This window comes from Vicugna pacos, chromosome 36, assembly GCF_048564905.1.
Source record: "Vicugna pacos chromosome 36, VicPac4, whole genome shotgun sequence".
In the NCBI taxonomy this organism is placed as follows: domain Eukaryota; kingdom Metazoa; phylum Chordata; class Mammalia; order Artiodactyla; family Camelidae; genus Vicugna; species Vicugna pacos.
Genome location: NC_133022.1, coordinates 699,403 through 719,611, shown reverse-complemented (window position 1 = coordinate 719,611; position 20,209 = coordinate 699,403). Strand labels below are relative to the sequence as shown.

Sequence of the window (20,209 nt, the reverse complement as noted above, 5' to 3'; positions counted from 1 at the left end):
GCTCCTGCCCACAGTACGTGACGAGAGGTCGCTCCCAGCTGTGACTCTCCGACACCCTGGTCCCCATAAGTGGGTCAGATGTGCCGTGTCCACGCCTGGAGGACGTGGAAGACCCACGCCGGATTCTTAGCTTCAGAACCGACGTCAGCCTGGGGACCCCGGGCCCCTGACGCTCTGCCTTTGCACTGTCCCCAGCTCCGTCCAGGAATGAGGTCTGCGTGGTGGTTAATATCACTGTAGCCATTTGGATCATGTGAAAATCCCAGGGCTTTTTTGAGAGGAAAGGCTTGCTTTGAATTAACCTGGTGCCTTCCTGTGCCTTTAAGCACCAACACAACTATAGTTCCTTAAAAAAAAAAAAAAAGAAAAGAAAAAGAAATTATAACCTAAGCCTGCAGAGGAGAAAACTGCTCAACTTACAGGGACTCTCAGGGCATCAAGCCGGCAGATATGACCCCGCTTTATTCCACCACCTCCCTATTGCATTGTCGCGTAAATAACTTCATAGATATTTGGAGGCTGCGCAAGGAGTATGAACACTTCGTTAGTGACCCGCCATCTTCTGGAAGGTTCTTAAATGGCCATGGAAACTCTTCCCCGAGAGAAGGCTCTTGCCCCGTCAACACCGGGTCCTGTGATGAGCAGCTGCTTTCGTTTCGAGCGACCTGACGCTGGAAAGGTGGCCTGATGAACGTGCAGGAGGGCAGCCGGGGACACGTGGGCGCCTGTCCCCCCCCCGCCTCCGGGGCACAGGCGCTCGGAGTCTGGAAGGACGCGCCTGGACCGCGGACGGCTCCCAGCGCCCGGGGGTGGGGGGCAGAGCCGTCTGGGAGGGCTGAGAGGTTGTGCAGAACCGAGGCAATGCGCTGGCGAGGCTCGCTGCCATGTTGTGTCACCCTGTGGGATCCTCCCGGGAGCCTGGAGCAGGGCCGGGCGCCCCCCCCCCAACCCAGTGCAGGTGGAGAGAGAGTCACAGAAGATGGGGCGGCTGGGACTCCGTGCCCCTCGGGTGGCACCCATGGGACCCCCAGGTGGGATGTGGGCGCAGGCTCAGGCGTGTCCAGCCGTCCCGTCCGGTGATGCCACCTGCCTGCTCGCTCACGCCCAACTTCACGGCCTCTCTGGACCCCACCATCCGGGCTCGTGGTCCCCTAAAGCCAGCCCTCTCAGTGGTGACAGTTCGAGGAGACACATCCTCTCGTCAGTCCGTGGCGGAACAGAACAGACAAGGACACTGCAGTAAACTTCCCATGAAGCCAGCTGTGCTCGTGGCAAAAGCTTTATTCTTCCGCCTGAGATTTGTCCTTTTCAATTCATCTTCAGATTGCCTTAATTTTATAAAATAGTGTCAGTCCGGTGGTAGATCAGTGGTTCGCTTTTGGTTTGTGGCTCTGTGTGTGTTCTCTTATTTGGCAAATTAGTTGCCAAGCCTTAGGACAGTCGCAGATTTTTCCCCCCAAGTTTTGTTTTGTTTTGTTTTGCATTTATCATACTTTTTGAACATTTTCTATTGAGTTATAGTCATTTTACAGTGTTGTGCCCCCAAGTTTGATTTCTCTGTGAAATCTAACAGAACAGAAGTCCCTGCTACAGACCTTCCTTCTCCCCCTCCCTCTTCCCTACAAGATGATACGTCTCATCTAGTGGTTCCCAGTTTTATTTTTATGTAGCAGAACCCTTTTCCCCACTCAGGCAACTTCTGAAATAGATTAACAGATTGAATGAATTAGACGGCACATCAGATCACTTGTAAGTGGCAGGGAATCCCGGTCTCAGCGTCTGTGACAGCAAAGACTGACTCGGGCCTGGCAGGTGCAGCCCTGTCTTGAATGATGCCGGGGAGGCAAGGCAGGGCCCGAGGGTCTCCCGTCCGCAGTAAATGACACGCACCCTTTGACACAGCCGTTGGTCCAGCCTGCTCCTCTGGTCCCACCCAACCCCAGGAGCCCAGGAGGAGCAAACCCATTGCTCCAGGGCAAAGCACGGCCAGAAACTCCTGGCCGACGGGCCAGTCGCTAGCACACGGGTGCTGTTTCAGTCCGCCGTTGGCGGGTTCTCGGGAGCGCATCGCCACTCGGAAGCGGCTTGGGGACCCAGCCCTGCCCCATCCCTTCCTGCACCGCCTGTGTGTGCGCAGAGCCCCGGCCTCACCGTCTGAACGGCAGGAACAGACGTCTTTCTTCTCTGCACCGATAGATGGACACTGGGGGGACTAAACTGCATCAAAAGTAAATTTTTCTAGTGGGAACAGTGAAGGCATACTGTGCCTGTGCCGAGCTACCTACCGTTGGATTTTAAATCAGGATGAAATGGACAGTCTTTGCAAAAGCAGAAAAACCTTACCATTGACTGAGAAACCCAGAAGGAGAAATCGAAGGATTTAAAAAAAAAATGAATTTCTCGAAGTTTTCAGCAGTATTCAAGCTCTGTGCTGTGTGAACTGTCACAGAACCTGGAGTGACAATGACACCGAATGCTGAGGTCTGGGTCACCCGCACGCCTCTGGGGCTGAGCTGTCCATCAGGAACCCGGTCGGACGTGACCTCTTACGTGGAGACTCACCCCTCGCCACACAGTTCCCTCTCTGCTAATACCCGTGTGACATCGCCGCGTCTCTGAGTGTTGACTGCAACATTGTTGCTCCCTGAGTGTTGACTGCAACATTGTCGCTCCCTCGGGGTACAGAGCACACTTTACACTCATTTTGTGTCCGTGGAGCTGAACCCAAGAACAGGAAGCATTTTTGGACCATGACTCCCACTCTCTATGCAAAGAACTAAACTTAGGCTCCGTCTCGTGTAAGCAGATAAAGATTAAATGTTGAATTAAATTCCAGGACAGCACGGTGCTGTGCACCAGAAATGAACGCAACGTTGTAAATGAACTGTATACCTCAATAAAAAAAATTTGTTTTAAATTCCAAGGTGAAAGAATTGGCGTTTCGTTATTTGTGTTGCTATGTTGTTTAGCGCGTTAATGTGACGTGTGTTATGTCTGTGATGTTTCTGGACGTGAGCAGCAACACCTCGGCACAGCCAAGTAGACACTCTGCTTCATGTAGAAACATCCCTGCCGTGTCTTTACACACAGAAGCCAGACAGCAATTGTCACCTTCTTTCTTTATCACTTCGGAGGGTCACATTTATTAGATGTAAGAAATGAGAAACGTATTACAAAAGAAGGGGAAATGCTTCTACGGTCAGACTTTCTTTTGAAGCAATGGAGGAAAACATAAAAAAGACTGGTGGTGCTATAAACGTTTCTTTAAAACCCACTCCCGTGAAATAAGAAACAAAATACAAGATAAATAACTTATACTGTAGCTTGTACGCAAAGGCTTAATATTTAAACACTCTAAAGAATTTACACAAATTAAACTATCACTCTGACGGCTCTAGGGTTTGTAAATAGGAAGAAAAATGTGAATTCGTAGCTGTGGAACTGAAGGTGGTAAATGCAGAAAATGTTCATCTTCTTCAGTAATTAAGAGTAAACATAATAATTAAAATTACCATGCAGTAAGGCACAATTGTGTACCTACTGAAAAGGCAAGCTAGGTAAACAGCTCATAGGTCAAGGACGAAATACAGAAGACAGTTTTTAAATATTCTGAATTGGCTAAATGTAGAAATACGACAAACTGCAGCTAAAGTTGAATTTAAGAGATAAATGTTTAGTCTTGAATATATTTTGGGGAAAAAAAACAGTCAGGCTTGAAATCAGTGATCTAAGTGTCCCTTTCAAGACGTTTTAAGATGATCACACAACACTGTAAAATGACTATAACTCAATAAAAAATTTTAAGAAATTAAACAATAAAGATAGAATTGTTGAATTCTTTAAAAAAGAAAAGATGGTCAAATTAAGACCAAAGAAGGGAAAAAATATGTGTATAAGCACACAGGTGACTCAGGGCGCCCCCAAGACCACCCTTGGCATCCGTCACTCACCAGAAGGACCAGTTCATCAGTGCGTTGGTACCAGAAGGATGAGAACTCAGCGAGGCGCCTGGGCTGGTGGTTATGGGCCGTCACGGTCCTTGAGCTCAGGGGGCTCTTGGCAGGGGGGTGCCTGGTCTTCTGTGTCTGCGTGGCTCTTGGGCGCCGTGGCTCTGCCACGTTCTGGGGCTCTGAGAGCTCCGCGAGCCCCGTGACCGACGCCGGCCTCCCCTTCCCTGCAGTACGGGGTGCTCCTGTACGAGAACTACCGCGTCCCGCAGCAGAGGAAGCCCGCGCCGTCCCCGTTCTCCACGCCGGTGGTAAGTCGAGCTGCCGTCCCCCAAGTCCCGGTCCTTCCCAGCCGGGGCGCCAGGAGCGCCTGTGCGTCCCGGAGAGGCCCGCACATCCCACTGCCTTGCGTTTCCCAGCAGGTGGGTCTTGCTGGAGCGAATTCCTCCGCCTCCCTTCTCCCCTTGCCTGCATCTCCCCTCGGGCTTGTGTCCCGAGGTGGCTCCGTTTACGAGCTGTATTCAAGAGCCCAGAGATGTCTCAGCTGTACTGAGAGGCTGCCCCTCCCACCGTGGCTCCGTCCCCTTCGGCCGTGGCATCCGTGGTGCTGTGGACCGTTCCCCTGGGGTCCTTCCCTGTGAGAACTGAGAGATGATAGCCAGTCTTCTTGTGTTCTCAGGTTGCACTTTCCTTCCCAGAAGTGCAAAAACATACACTCCATCCTCTCAAAATGGGATCTTAAAGATTCTGCATCCACTCCTGGGAGATGTCAAATTATTCTGCCGGGGGGGTGGGGGTGGGGGAGGATATAGCTCAGTGGTAGAGGGCGTGCCAAGCAAGCACGGGGTCCTGGGCTCAATCCCCAGTACCTCCATTAAAACAAAACACAGAAGCCTGGAAACAAATAAAATACAAAATTAGAGCATGCTTGGCATGCGCGACACCCTGGGCTCAATCCCCAGCACCTCCATTAAAAATAAATAAAACCTGATTACCTCCCCCCCAAAAAAACATAGACAGTGCAGTGTATCAAATATACCTAAATAAACCTGGAAGGAAAAAAATTTTTTAAGAATGATTTTTAAAAATTAAAATAAAAATAAATGCCTTGTAATTCAAAATGCTGACAAGGATGCAGAGAAACTGAAAAGTCTTCTAAATTGCCAGCAGGAATGCAAAATGCTGCAGCCACTGTAGAAATAGCTTGGTGGTTTCTTGGGGAAAAGAGAAAAAAAAAATGTTATCCTGCAGAAAGAGTCTGCATGTTTCTTTCCTGAACTGACTTAACCCGAGGGAGGGACTTGGCTGCTGCTGAAAACAGGCTCACCTTCGATGCTTCTGTTTGCAACACACGTTAGGGAACATGTGGAGGGGTACACGGTCCAGATCCTGGGGGCACCAGAGCCCCCCAGCAGCGTTTGAATCCCTGGAGAGGATCGGAACTTCTTAGGAAAAACCAAAGCCATTTTTAGCTCCAGATCCTCGGGGAGTTGGGAGGTGGGGGCTGGCCTGTCCCCTCGCGCCCTTGCAGGGTCCTCACGCCTCCTCCCCGTGGAGATCCCACGTCCTGCGCGGCTCCTTTCCCGCCACATTAAGAACCTGCGGCCTTTCCTTTCCAGCGCAGCGTCTCGGAGAACTCCCTCGTGGCCATGGATTTTTCGGGGCAGACGGGGAGAGTGATCGAGAACCCGGCCGAGGCCCAGAGCGCAGCCCTGGAGGAAGGCCACGCCTGGAGGGTAAGGCCGTGGCCCCGCTCACGCCTCGCGCTTGCGGGGCCCTGCACCGCACCGCGCTCCACGGAGCCCGCATCCCCATCCTGGCTCGACCGTTCACCAGTGTCTTCTGACCTCGTATAGTGTCTTCACTGAGGCTCGACTTCCTGAGACTCACCCATCTTCCACGCTTTTCTGAGTTTTAAAGACCCACGTGCAAAACACGGGCTCTGGCTCAGAAAGCCTTCCCCATCCTCTGGCTGAAGAGTGTGCGGGGACAGGGGGACGTCCCCCCGGCACGTGGGCCCCCTGGACCAGTGTTTCCAGACCTGCCTGGTGCTTCTTCCCTAAGACTTATTGGGGTGTCTCCTGTGTGAAAAACAAGGCTCTGCTGGGATCCTGGTGTGGTCAGAAATACATCTGGATGCTTCTCTTTTTGTTTTTTGATTTTTTTCAAAATTTTTTTGGTGGGGGGAGGTAATTAGGTGTATTTAGTTTTAGAGAAGGTGCTGGGGATTGAACCCAGGACCTCGTGCGTGCTAAGCACGTGCTCTACCCCTGAGCTACACCCTTCCCCTTTCTGTTTTTAACAGCTGCGACCCACAAGCTCTTTGTCCTCGGGCTCCGATGGGAGTGTCACCCCAAAGTCCAGGGCCCCGCGAGGCTGTGCCCCGGCTGGCATGGCGGTCGTGCCATCTGAGCGCTAACGTGGCGGTTTCTCTTGCAGAAGCGAAGCACACGGCTGGGCGCCCTCGGTAGCCAGAGCCCCCTCCTCCCCTCCACCCTCAGCACAGGTAAAGGCGGCCGGCTGGCCGGATGCTTTGGTGCCCAAATGAAATCAGACATGCTTCCGCCCCTCCCTGGGCTTCGCAAAGGGTCCCGCCCGGAGCACCCACAGGTGCAGCTGCGGGAATCGGGGGGGGGGCCCCGGGTACATCTGGCCTGGCTCTCAGGGAGTGGCTCCCGCAGAGGGGCTGAGACCGGTCCCCCTCCTCTCCCCCGACAGTGATCCACAGGACGCAGCACTGGTTCCACGGCAGGATCTCCAGGGAGGAGTCACACAGGCTCATTAAACAGCAGGGACTCGTGGACGGGTAAGGGGCCACCTCGGGCGAGGGCTGCGGTCCTGCTGCGCCGGGCATCCGGCCGGCTCGCCTCCCCTGGGCGTCCGGCCCTGGTGGGCAGAGGCTGGAGCCGCATTTTAAACACAGGCCGTGTGTGCTCAGGGACCGCACAGCTGGGAAGTGGCTGGCGGAGAGGCCCTGCGGTCCGTTTCCATCCATCCTCTGCCTCTTTGATGAAGTCCGAAGCGATGAGCACACACTACTTATTTTGCATTAAGAAGGCTGTGGGCCAGTGGGGAAAAAAGCTGTACTTTTGCCTCCACTTTATCGTTAGCTTTTGCCTGTCGACTGAAAAAAAGCAAAAAAAAAAGCACAAGTTGAGCATTCTGTTTTATTCCACAGACATTTCTAAGGACTTAAGCCGGGAGGCCGCCTCTCAGGTCGTTCCGAAGAGGCAGGGGAGGAGCCAGGATTTGTAGGAGTTTTTGCAACAAAGACCGGGTAGTCGGAACATCAAAAGATGACTGTTAATTAAAGGGAACCAGATATCTCCAGTTAAAGAACTTAGTGTTTTTCTCTGTATGGGAAGGTGCAAGAGTCTGGATTCACTGGAATCATTCCTTTGATGTGCACCCGAGCTCAGGGCCAGTGTCCTGTTCTCTCCCATCCTGAGTCTGCCTAGGGCACCGCTGGGGGTGGCTGCAGAGGCTGAGGGCTTGGCAGCAGGCAGCCCGTTTGTCTGCATCCTGAGCACCCCCTCCCCGCCCCGGCTCACCACTGGGGACCACGGGAGTGCCTGATGGCTGAGGTCTGCGTCCTTTGTTTGCTGATGCAGCTGGCCGTCATTTTCATCCACAGACCCCAGCCACCCCGAACCTGAGAGGCTTAAAACAGTAAAGCTGTACCACTGGGGCTGGCTGAGTGGCTCTTGTCACCTGGGCCGCAGGATGGCTGTCCTCACGTGTCTGGCTGTGGCCATGGATACAGGGTGACGGGCACAGGCTTCCAGCAGGCTAGCCTGGGTCCATGCACATCAGGGCCATCGTGAGGCTGTCGGGAGCCAGAGGTCCCACCGCAGGGCTCGAGCACGTCTCAGGGCTGAGGTCCCGTTGGTCAGAGCAACCCCCGTGTGGCCACGCTCAGCATCGCTGTGAATGGGAGGGGCGCGCCCAAGGGTGTGGTAATGGACGTGTGATTGACCCGTGGGGTGGGGACAGTCGTCCGCAGCGGTGGCCACTCCGGAGCTCAGCCTGAGCCCTGTCTCTGGACCCCAAGAGGAGGCCGTGATGAGTCCCTCAGATGCCCTGGTTCACTTCCTTGGCAGAGCGCCCCGCCCTGGCTCTGCTGGAAATGCAGGCCCTTGGAAGCTGCCAGGCTCAGAATGGTCCTTCTGTTCTTTGTCTTCGAAAAGGTTTACGATGCAAATCTAACCATGCACAGGAGAGAGGGGAGTGTAACGAGCCCCCATTTGCTCCCTGCCCGGCTTCCGCGTTTGGTGTCGCAGTTTCTGTCCTACGCGTCCTATCCTATCAGTGTCTTCCCTGCTCCTTCTCCTCTGTCTTCCTCCTCCTTCTTCTGACTTTTTCCACTTCCCGTCCTCATTCTTCTGCCGGCTGTGTGACCTCAGGGGAATCGCCTAACTTCTCTGTGCCCCGCTCCCCTCACTGTCAGATGAGGACAGTCCTAAACGAGCCCGCGTGTGCAGCGTCTGGGCGAGACCCTGGGCTGTGTCCTGGCTCTGGTCTCCGCCGCCCCGGGCGCAAGCAGCTCTGGGTTCCTGCATGAAGGGACCCATAAACACACTCGGGAGAGCCCCCTGTGCCTGACTTCAGTTCCTAGTGGAGGAGCGGACCCCCCCACCCCGTGGTCCTCAGCGCGTCCCCTTCTGTGTTCTGGGCTGGTTTCCTAAGTGTTGGCACCCCTTGGGGTGCATCCTCCCTGAGCCCTGTCTCCAGGGAGTGGAGATCCGGGAATCTCTCTTGACGACAAGGCACACCCCTTTTAGCCTCACCGGCTCCTCTGAGCGGGTGGTCATTTCAGACAGGCAACCATTAGGCACCACCTGTATGTCCCAAACCCTTGAGGCAGCCTCAGGATTCCCCAGGTTGCACCCCAAACTGAGGCCGCGTGTGGTGCCTGCTTCTTGGGGTGCTCAGAAGCAAACAGATGAGAAGGGAAGGCCCCAGCTTTGCCTCTGGGAAGACCCAGCCCTGCGAACTCCTGGGTTTCTGGGGGGCAGACGTGCAGCGGGCGTGCAGCCCCGCTCAGGAGAGGAGCTGGCCCTCTCGCCCTCATCAAACCCAGATCCATGATCCATAGCCCTGGCCCTCCCGTTTGCCCAGCTGAGCTGTGGGGTTCTGCTCCGCTTGGTGTCTCTAAATTGTTTTCTGAAGAACACATGTCCTGCAAAATGCTATGAAAGATGCTATGAGAGAGTCAGATAAGAGAGGGAAACTCTCCCACTGGGGCCCTGAGCATTGAATAGCATTCATTCTCTTCTAGTCTAGCATCCTAAAGGCTCTGAGAAGTCCCGCAGCAAAAGAAAACCATCTTTACATTTTTAACCCAGGATTTCCAATCTTTTAAAATTGTTCTCCGTCTTACTACGTTGCTTACCTAGAAACTGACCCCTGCAGCTGGGTTTCTAAAACCTTTAAAGTGTGTTTCCTTTCAGGCTGTTTCTTCTTTGTCCCTGGGGTTAGGGCTCGGGGATTTTTTCCTCCTCCTTTCCAGCATGTGTCTGTCTTGCCATCTGATTCCGGATGTGTTAGTGGGAAGGCAGTGATTCACACTTCTTTGTGCTAGTCTAACTTTTTAAATGTGTTTTAATTAAAGTACAGTTGATTTGCGATATTGTGTTAGTTTTGGGTGTACAGCAGAGCGACTCAGTCTTTTTGTAAATTATAGTCCATTATCAGTTATTACAAGATAATGAGTATGATTCCTTATTTTCTGTATCTGTGAGCATTTTCTGTTTTGCATACACACTTATTTGTATTATTTTTTAGTCTACATGTAAGTGCCATAATACAGTGTGTCCTTCTCTGTGTGACTTACCTCACTAAGCATAATATTCTCTAGGTCCATCCACATTGCTGCAGATAGCAATGGTTCGTTCTTTTTCATGGCTGCATAGTATTCCATTGTATAAACATAACACAGCTTCTTTATCCAGTCATCTGTCGATGGACATTTAGGTTGTTTCTGTGTCTTGGCTGTTGTAAATAGTGCTGCTGTGAACATTGGGGTGCAGTTGTCTTTTTGCGTTAAGGTTCTCTCTGGATATATGTCCAGGAGTGGGATTGCTGGATCATAGGGCAAGTCTGTCTTTAGTTTCATAAGGAACCTCCATCCTGTTCTCCACAGTGGCTGCACCAATTTACATTCCCACCAACAGTGTTGGAGGGCTCCCTTTTCTCCACATCCTCGCCAGCATTTGTTATTTGTAGACCTTTTGATGTAATTTCAGATTGTGGAATAGGTGTGAGAATGATGGTGTGGGCCCCTGTGCGCGTTGTACCCGGGTACCCCCACTGTGAACATTGTAACATCTTTGCTTTATCATATTCCTTCTTGTGTCAGAACCATTCTGGAAGTACACTGGGGCATGATACCCCTTTAATCCTAATTATTATGAAAGTATGAAATTTCTAAAAAAGAAGGGCTTCCCTTATGAACCACAGCACCATGAATTCAGTCCTGCCCTCCGATGTATGCACTCAAATTGTACCGAGGGTCCTAGCTGCATCCTTTACGACCAAAGGAGACAGCTTGTGTATCCTCAGCCCCGCCCTGGGCCAGCACGGGCTTCAGTCCAGTGAGCGCAGACGGCGCTTGGGTTTGGGCCAGTCTGCTCCGGCAGAACTGGGTTCAGGTGGTGCGTTTCAGGCAGGTGGTACCGTCAGGAGGTGCTGGGCTGGGCTCTCTCACTCCCGGGGGTGCTGGCTGGAGGAGCTGAAGGCGGTACCCACTGGGTTTCTCTTCTGGAAGGTTACTCTGCGTCCCTGGTCATCCTCATTAAGTCTTGGTGGGGTGGATGCTTCGAGACGATATAAGCATTCTCTTTCTCATCAAACTGATGCTGGTTCTGGCATCCACTGCTGGTGCCCTTACTCAGCGGTCGTCTCTGGCAACTGCGACGAGTGGTCCTCGAATCCATCACTCCTCCCTCACTGATGTAGCTGGCCTTCTGCTCCTGGAAGGAGCTTTGCTTCCGCCCTTACTACGCATCTGCTCATTGATTTATCATAGCAGTGTGTTCTCAGGCTGCAATGCACCACTTCCGCCATCTGCTTTGGTGGCCAGATTTGGCCTGAGCCATTCTTCTTTGATCACCTCCCCTCGTATTTCCCCAGCCTTAGCCTTAGAGTCAGCCACGTCCTGGTTCCTCTCCGTGGAGAGTGACAGTCCAAAGCCGCAGTCCGGGTGTGGGGGTAATCCTGCCACCCGAGCCTGCCCGTGTTCCTGTGTGTTCGTGCGCGTGTGCGTGCGCAGACGTATACACTAATAAGTCTGGATTTTTCAGATTAACAGTCTGATTATTTCCGCCCGCAGACTTTTCCTCCTCCGTGACAGCCAGAGCAATCCAAAGGCATTTGTTCTCACACTGTGTCATCATCAGAAAATCAAAAATTTCCAGATCTTGCCTGTAAGTATCGATGTTTACACACTCATTCTTCTTCTGTTTTTTTTTTTTTATCCGGGTTTATTGTTAATGCAATTTTCAAGTTATAAACTAACCAGAACATGAAATGTCAGACAGTTTCAGGCTCCCCGGTGAGATGCTTGGAGCAGTTTCTTGGGGGGTTTGATCGTTTGGAATCGGGAGCGATGTTTCCATGAGAGTCAGGTAGAAGGCGGTGGCGTTGTGCTGCAGTCCACCCGCGGCCTGTCTGGCTCCTGGTTGCAGCTGAAGCGGCCCCGATGGGGAGCAGCGAGGTCAGATCTGGGGAGACAGAGCAGAGCTGTTTGCCCGGGAGCCTGGCGCCAGGGGCACCTGTGCTTATGGAAAGGCTGGTGTGTTCAGTAGGTCCGACTCTCGGCCACTGAAATCTCAGCGATTGTCTGATTTCTGCTGGCGGGTACCAGGGCGCCTCCCAAAGGTTTTAGGAAGAGTGACCGTGGTCCCGAAAGAGAACCTTTGTTCCTCCTTCCCTGGGGTCCATGGATCAGAAAACATCTTCCATATTTGAACAGTTTCAAAAGCTTCGTCATTGGACACATTAGTTGGCACCACTGTCTTCCCAAATGATTGTTATGTTGGTCAAGTGTCGCTCAACTCCATGGTGTGCCCAAGTTCGGATTCTAGCTCACGACTCGGGTGTCCCGTGGGAGACGGCCGTCAGGAACCGCCAAGAACGCGCGGTCTCGTTGCGGGTGAGGTGGACAAGATGGGCCCCGGATGTTTGGCGTCGGTCAAGGGTATCAATGGTGATGTAGGCACAGAATCGGTAAATTCCACAGGTCGTAAAAACTTTCATGGAATGTTTCCTGGGAAGCCAAACCCAGGGAAATTCTGCTGCAAGAGGGCGGCCCTGTGTGTCCCTCCCAGAGAGCTCCTCTGTCCCTCCGCACAGTTCAGCCCTGAGGAGGCTTGCAGGAACTGAATGCATCTCTTTTGCATCGTGGAACTTGGCATTTTTCAAGCGTTTCTGAGCCCAGGAGTTTATACCAAGTGTCTGCAGAGTCACCCGGTGACAGGTGATGGGAGGCGTGGCCGGGAGAAGGGAGGGTTGGCTGCCGTGACCTGGCGGAAGCACCGGCTGGGGTTTTGTGGGACAGCGCTCGCTGCTGTGTCAATGAGGAAACTGAGCCCCGACTGCTCTGGGGGGCCTGCCCTGGGCCACACTAGAAAGGGACACACTTGGAGCCCAGACGTTTCAGGGTCCACCAAACACTGTATGCCAACCTGGGAGCTGTTCTCCGAGGCACAACCCTTCTCGTTTGCCCACTGCATGGTAGTACTGGCACAGACGTTACTCTCTTAGCCTCAAATATGAAATAAAAGGGGGAAGGTGCTGGCCAGCAGAGCAGATCATTACCGTTCTCCCAAATAACCCCAAATCCTAGAAAGATCAGAGGGACCGGAACTTGAGACATACGGCACCAGGACTGCAGCCCCTGTGCTTAAAAACAGGCTATGGGTGTGCTTGCAGCTCGAAACAGTGTTTTTGGAGTGAAGAAGTTTATTAATCGATGCAAATTTAAAGCTAACCTCCTTGTAGGGAGGGTGCAGCTCAGTGGTAGAGCACGTGCTCAGCATGCATGAGGTCCTGGGTTCAACCCCCAGCACCTCCATTTAAAAAAGAATTAAAGAATAAATAAACCTAATTGGCACCCCCCAAAAAATAAACAAACAACAAGGATATATTGTACAGCACAGGGAACTAAAGCCAGTATTTTGACACCAACCAACTTATTTACAAAACAGAAAGACACTCACAGACATAGAAAATGAACTTACGGTTATCAGGGGAGGAAGGAGGAAGGGAGAGATAAATTGGGAGGTTGGGATTGGAGATAAAAACCGTTATGTGCAGCGTAGATAGCGAACAAGGTCCTCTTATGTGGCACAGGGGACTATGTTCCATAGCTTGAAATAACCTGTAGTATAACTGAATCACTTTGCTGTAAACCAGAAACTAACACGACATTGTAAATCAACTCTACTTCAATTTGAAAAATGGGAGAAAAATAAAAATATATACACAAATTTTTAGGGAGAGAGGCAATGCTGCCAAATAAAATGACGTACTGTTAAAAATAAACAAGTAGGTATGTTTCTAAATATAAACAAACGAAACTAACCCCCTCCGTGTGAACAGCGCAAAGCGGCTTTCCTGTTCGCACCATGTTCCGGGCATTGAGCTTAAAACGTGTTCCGTCAAAACTGACGTTAGGAAGATGGTTGTTTCTGTAGAGTTCGTCCATCTTAATAAAAATCACGACCGAATATTCCAGGACCCGGGCAAGTCGCTTTTCCTACACGATCTCACTAATCCGTTATGATTATCCAGTGTTTGCTTCCTAACGGAGCAACGTGAAGGCGGGCGGCTGAAGGAGGTTGCCTGGGGGCCGGCTGTGAGGGCCCAGGGCTGTGTCCTTGTCCACGGGGTGTGCCGAGTGCCCGGACACTATGGTTAACTAGTGAGCTTCACCCCCCATGGGGTTTAGCCAAGTGCTTGGACACTATGGTTAACTGGTCAACCTCACCCTCCTCCATGGGGTGGGCTGTGTCCACTGGACCCTTACAGACTAACTGGTCAGCCTCATCCTCATGAGTAGGGTGAGCTGGGAGGAGCTTGACACCCTTTTGCCCACGCTCCCCCCAGAAACAGGGGAGCCGGCTGTCTGGGACCCTCGGTCACTTGGCCGCGCCGGGCACAAAGCCCTGGCTCCCCGGCCTCCCGCCCTGACGTTTCCTAGCTCAGCGGGCAGATCCCACGTGTGTCCCTGAGAACCCCTCCATGGGCGGGCGGCATGAACCCCGGCCGCCGGCCCGTGTGGTGCCCAGTGTGGCCTCTGACCCGGAGGGTGCTCTTGTCTCCGCAGTGCGAGGAGGACGGGAAGCTATTCTTCAGCCTGGACGAGGGGAAGACCAGGTTCTCCGACCTGATCCAGCTCGTGGACTTTTACCAGCTGAACAGAGGAGTCCTGCCTTGCAAGCTGAAACACCACTGCATCCGAGTGGCCTTATGACCTCAGATCTCCTCTTGGCCGAAGGCGGGAGGAAGCTGACACTGGACGGGAGAGGTCTGCGCGTTGTTCCGGACACACGCCTGTCTGCGCTCCGGGGACTCGGAGCCAGATCTGTTCGTTCGGTGGCGGCCGACCACGGTGGACGAGCTGGTTGGACTTGGCGATGAGTTGCTGCTGCAGACCCGGCCGGGTCGCCTCCCTCCGCGCCAGCCTCCCCGGGGAGGGCGTGAGAGCGAGCGCAGGTTCGAGAAGAAGCTGGAACGACCGCCGTGGCCGGGCCTCGGAGGCGCGCGACACGGAGACAAGTGATTGGACCTGAACTCTTGCCCTGGAATAATCTTGACGATTAAAACTGATATGTTTACTTTTTTTGTATTGATCACTTTTTTGCACTCCTTTGTTCTCAGTATTGTATTCGGCTCACGGCAGGAGGGAGGCAGCGTGTCAGTGCGTGCGAAGTGCAAAGCCTGGCCGTTCCGGACAGGCAGACCCGGGAGGCCGACTGTGTTTGCAGGGGGTGGTGCCCGCCGTCTGCAGGTGACCATAGGGGATTCAGCTCCCAGATAACAGAGCCTCCTGGCCCTTCCCTGGATACTTGAAAGCTTTTTTGAGATAAAAGGTGTCCCCTGTGGTAGGCATTTGGCAAGCTCTGTGTGCCTGGCCAGGCGGCACGCTCTGTCGACCCCTGTTCTGTGTGGCTGCCCCCCCAACTCATGCTGTCCATGTGGCATGTCCTCTGTGGTGCAGGACACTGGTTTTCTTTGGAAAACTCGCTGTCCCACGACATGGCAGGGCCACACCTGTAGCCACAGCCTCCTTGAGACACAGCTGGTGCCCACCCACAGTGGATGCTGGCCGTCTGGCCCACCTGCTCTTTGGTGGTGCCGGCCTTTCACGGCGGTCCTCCCTCCCTCGGGGGATTAAAGCATCTAAAAGGAAGTGGTACCCGCTCTGGTCTCCAGGGGGTTTCCATGGTGACAGAGATGGAAACACTGGAAAGGGCAGATCGATGCAGCCTTGTATTGAAAAGGTCTTTGCTTGGCGGCCTCTGTCTTACTGAGACCTCCACGCGTCAGAGACTGGAGGAGGCGGGTGGCCCCTCCACTGGCCCGCGGTCAGAAGTCCCTCACGGCGGTGGTGGCCATTGACAGGTTTTATCAACATGACACCGTCTCCCACTCCAGGAGCTGGGTCAGATGGCGGCTTGGCTTGTCCCCGTCCCCCCGCCCTGTCCTCTGAGCCGAGTTTTCGCATGCGAGGGCACACAGACTACTTGGGAAAGGAGTCTCTCCTGGCCCCAGATCACAGTCACCACACGAGACTGGCCGCCCCGGATTGCGCCAGCCCGTGGACCTCCTGGACCCCACCCGCCAGCGCGCTGCCCGAGGGGCACAGGTGGTCCGGGACACGGTGGCGCATCCCAGCTGTAGGCGGTCCGGGATACAGGGACGCTGTGTTTCAGTTGACAGGACACACTCCAGTTGTTTTCCATGTGACGTCTGCTTATAGAAATGAAGACTTTTGGTTTTTTTAGTAAGACATGTTTTTCGTTTTTGAAGCCTGTCCATCCTTCCCGCCGTTGACCGTCGGGTGATTCTCAGGGCAGACCCAGCAGTCTGCTTCCCTCAAATGTCACTCCAGGGACTGACGCTCTCATTCCTCTGTTAGACATTTTTCTCTTTACCCTTTGGATGTAAAAACTTAAAAAAAAAAAAAAACAAGAAACAAACAAACACCTCTAGCATTTTTTATTTCTGTTCACATGGACAAGTCTCCACCCATGAGATGACAGTCACTCCGCACCCCAACATTAAACGGCGAATATCTCCAGTATTTCATATTTATAAATAACCCGTTTTATTTAAAAAGGAGAACAAAGGCTTGACGGGTGCACGGTTCTGTGTGTGCTGGTCGGATGTGATCTCTGTACCTTCCTGACCTCAGTGAGCCGCCGGACAGGGTGACCTTCCCACAGCCCCGAGAGGCGGGCGTCCAGCCTGGCCGGCCGGGGGCCGAAGGACATTCGACTTTTATTTTTGTATTTAAGTCGCATGAATGTAAACGGGACAGCTCAGGGTCGTTTCGGAGCCCGCCGACTTTTTAATCTCTGCCTGCGATTTTCTTCCCTAAATGGAACCTCCATGTAGTTAAGCTGGATGGAATCCACAAGGGAAAATAATAAAATAAAATAAAATAAAATAAAACAAAACACCAAATGCTTTGGGTGTTAGTGTGAAAGAGGGGAGGTCTGTTACCTTCTGCGTTAGCATTCCAGAACGTTCTTCTGTTTTCTAAACCTCGGAAACACTTGTGCCTCAGTCTAGACATTTTGTCTTCTTTCTTCTGCACTTACTACCTGCGGGTTCGACCGGAGGGCGCACCTGGGCGGGGCGGGCCTGCTCCCCGAAGGCTGCGATGTCGCCGTGACGCGTGAACATTTTCAGGGGACGCGGAAGGTGTTCATTTCAGAGACTAAAGCTTTGTTCCACGTGCTTTCTGTACATACAGCTCCTGGGCTTGTGACCCTCATTGTAAACGTTCAGGTATTTTTGTACAAATAAGGGACTGATGTTCTGTTTCTTGTAATTAGAAATAAACACGAACACAGTGTTGTCCATCGTCTGCTGCTTGCGATGCCTGTTTCTGTGTTTTAAAACCCTCCGGCTGGTCGGCCGCTAAGAACATTGGGAAATGACGTGGGATGGTTTAACGATGCGCTTCCGACTTGGCTAAAAACTAGTTTATAAAGGCGATTGCCGGGGGATGTGTGATGTGCGTACGTGCTGGTGCTGGGACAGTCCCCTGCCCCGTCCCCCCACAGCTCTGGCACAAGATCAGAAACCCCCAAGTGCCTCACAGGTCATCAGGTCTCACGCAGGTGTAGCGGACACCTCTGGAAACTCATCAGAGTTCACGTGTCAAGCCCAATGGCCTGTCCTCACACTGCAGTGAGACAACTGTCACTTGTTTTCAGAACCTGAGGCCTCGGTTTTGGGGAGCTCACCCCCTCAAAGGCAGGCTGCCCTGAGAGGAAGAGCAGAAAGAACTGGCCACTCTCTGCACCTTGTGAGAGGTGTGTGTGGGTTGGGGTACTGATGGCGGGGCTGCTGTGTGTACGTGTGTGTAGGGAGTACGTGGGGAGGGCTGTGGATGTCCACGGCGTGGGGGTCATCCAGACTCCCAAGCCCTCCTCTGCCCAGAAACCTCCTAACACCCACATGCACACATGTACACACATACAGTGCACCCACAACACATGCACGTGTGCACGCACATATGCATGCACACAATGCACCCAGCACAGTGCACGATGCATGTGTGCACATACACGCATATGCACCCATACACTCGCATGTGTACATGCATGTACATACAGTGCATGCATGCAGATGCACACATATGTACACATACATGCACACACGTGACACGCAGTGCATGCATGCACACGCACACCGATGTGCACATACACATATACGAAATCCTACCACTCCTCCTCATCTTGTCTCCCATCCTGAACTCTCACCACGTTCCATGGTTTCCTCCAAACCAGAGAATGAAGATAATTTTACTCTCATTACTCTCTGGTCCGTTTCGCACACAAGAGCCAGCGTGATCGTGATTAAGGCATTGGTAAATTAAGGGCAAAGTTTTCTTGGACCCTTTCAGTGGCCCCAGTGCAGCTGGAGGGGACACAGATGATGTAACATGTCCCCCGCTTCGTGTGGTCCTGGGGGGCTGGCCTTCTTTCCGGACCTGGAATGCACCCCGTGCTTTCTGACCTCGCAAATGCTGTTCCACCAAAGTAGGTGTCACCGTGGAGCTGACCCCCCCATCCCTCCTCTCCTTTCGTTCCTCCGGTAGCTCCTGTGGAGGTCAGCGTATCCTCAACGACACCCTCCTTGTCCTGGGTTCCGGCACTGACAGTGACTTCCAGTTACCCCCCCTCCAGCCCCGGGCTACCCCTGCTCCGAGGCAGAACACAGAGAACCGGTCCCCACATCACGCTGGTGACAAATCCCTCTGGTCACAGCCACCCTGTCCTCCCCGCCTTGCAGCTGGTCCTTTAATGAACTGCCCGGACACAGCCTCCCGCCCACTCTGCTCTCTGCACCTGCCGGCCCCAAGCTCGGAGCAGGTTTAGCAGGACCTCCAGCTCCCCACCTCCCTGCGGACTCCCCCGGGGCAAGTTCCCCTCATCGCCCCCAGCCTCGCTTTACGCTCAGATAAAATTCAGTCTGCTTTGTGTTCTCTAGACATTTGTCCGGATCCCATGCACAGGATGGCCCCACACATCCTCACTAGCCTTTCCAGGGGTCGGGGGGCAGGGGTGGAGGGGCTGGGACCTGCAGGCTCTGCCTGGGGGCTCCCTGGAGGGGCAGGAGAATGTCTGCAAGGCAGGCTTCCCATGGTGCAGGCTGGAGTTCACCAGATGACCCACCAGGGCTGAAAAACTGAAACTGGGGCTGTTGGGGGGTACAGATGGTAGTAAGAAAAATTCATGCTGCCAGGGTTTGGACTGAAACATACAAGCTGTCCAGAACGAGATTTCCCAGGCACCCCAGAGATGAGTGTCTCCCTCTAGGTTTCTCAAGATTTCCCGACCTTTGTCACCAAAGAAATTAATGTTTAACCAGCATGTGAGGCTGAACATGCGAGCTCAGGGAAACGCGCAGATGTGAAGCCCTGAGAGTGACTTGATTAAAGCAACGCCTCCCCCTGCTTGGCCCTGCTCTCCCCCGTCCCGGAAAGGAGCCGAGGCCCAGAGGAGCTGGAACTCCCAGCAAGTAAGTCCCGGTTTTATTCTTAATCGGGTCGTGATTGTTGGTAATGGCAGCCCCTGTACCCTGACTCGGCTGCCGCAGGGCTGGATGCTGGCGCAAAGGTCAAAACTCGCTTGGGGACTGGAGACCTTTAGAAGCCAAATGCCGTCTGTCAGGCTGCAGGCGCTGCAGGCTCCTCGTCTCAGAGGCAAGCACAGGACAGGTGTGGATTCCACAGTCAAGTTTGCCACCAATGCAGTTTGGGGCACCGCATCCCCTGGGCTCCTGTTTCTTTCTCTCTATATGGGGATTTTTTAAAATTTATTTTATTTTATTTTTTACTTTTTCCCCTTAACAGAGCCAGTGGGGCTTGAACTCAGAACCTCGTGCATGCCAAGCATGCACCCTGCCACTAAGCTATACACCCCCACCCCTCAATGGGGATTTTGATGAAAGTGGCATTGAATTTGTTCATCAATTTGAGTAAAATGGAACTATTCACAATATGGAGTGTTCTTATCCATGGACGAGGATTTATTTCCATTGATTTGGGTCTCCTTTGACGTCCTCCCGTAAGCTTTCAAACTCTCTCCATGAAAATGTTGCACATCTTTTGTGAGCTTTCCTTAGGTCCGTTCCTACCATCCTGCCCCTGAGGATGGGGAAGCAGGCAGCCCACGTTACAGCAGGTCAGGAAGGCAGGCTCGAGCCCAAGCTGCAGCTGGATGTCTTAGCCCTGAGCTGCATCTTCAAAAGACCACTTCACAGCATTTTGTTTCTACCTCTTTATTATTTTTTCCCCCATCTCTTTCATAATTGTGAAGTCTGTCTATTTTCTCCCCTGCATTTTATTCTCCAAGCAACAGCTGGAGCGACTTTTAATCCCTTAGGCATGTCAGTGCTCTGCCCCAAACCCGTCAGTGCCTTGACGTCCCCTCCAAGTGCAGTCAGGTCCAGCGCTGCGAGGCTCCTCTCTGGGCTGTGCCCTCTTCACGCACTTTGCTTTGCAGCTCTGGTCATAATTAACC

General features: G+C 53.0%; 1 protein-coding gene across 4 annotated transcripts in view; it reads left to right on the top strand.

The window, feature by feature from the left end:
• The window catches only part of GRB10 (growth factor receptor bound protein 10), a 112,849-nt gene extending 95,809 nt beyond the window's left edge, over nucleotides 1-17,040 (top strand). For all 4 annotated transcript variants that reach the window (XM_072955484.1, XM_072955483.1, XM_072955482.1 and 1 more), the window contains exons 13-18: nucleotides 4,181-4,258; nucleotides 5,567-5,683; nucleotides 6,387-6,453; nucleotides 6,666-6,753; nucleotides 11,278-11,371; nucleotides 14,275-17,040. In XM_072955484.1, coding sequence (XP_072811585.1) covers nucleotides 4,181-4,258; nucleotides 5,567-5,683; nucleotides 6,387-6,453; nucleotides 6,666-6,753; nucleotides 11,278-11,371; nucleotides 14,275-14,421 — 591 coding nt within the window. In that variant the 3' untranslated portion in view covers nucleotides 14,422-17,040. The remainder of the gene's footprint in view (nucleotides 1-4,180; nucleotides 4,259-5,566; nucleotides 5,684-6,386; nucleotides 6,454-6,665; nucleotides 6,754-11,277; nucleotides 11,372-14,274) is intronic.
• The last annotated feature ends 3,169 nt before the right edge of the window (nucleotides 17,041-20,209 follow it).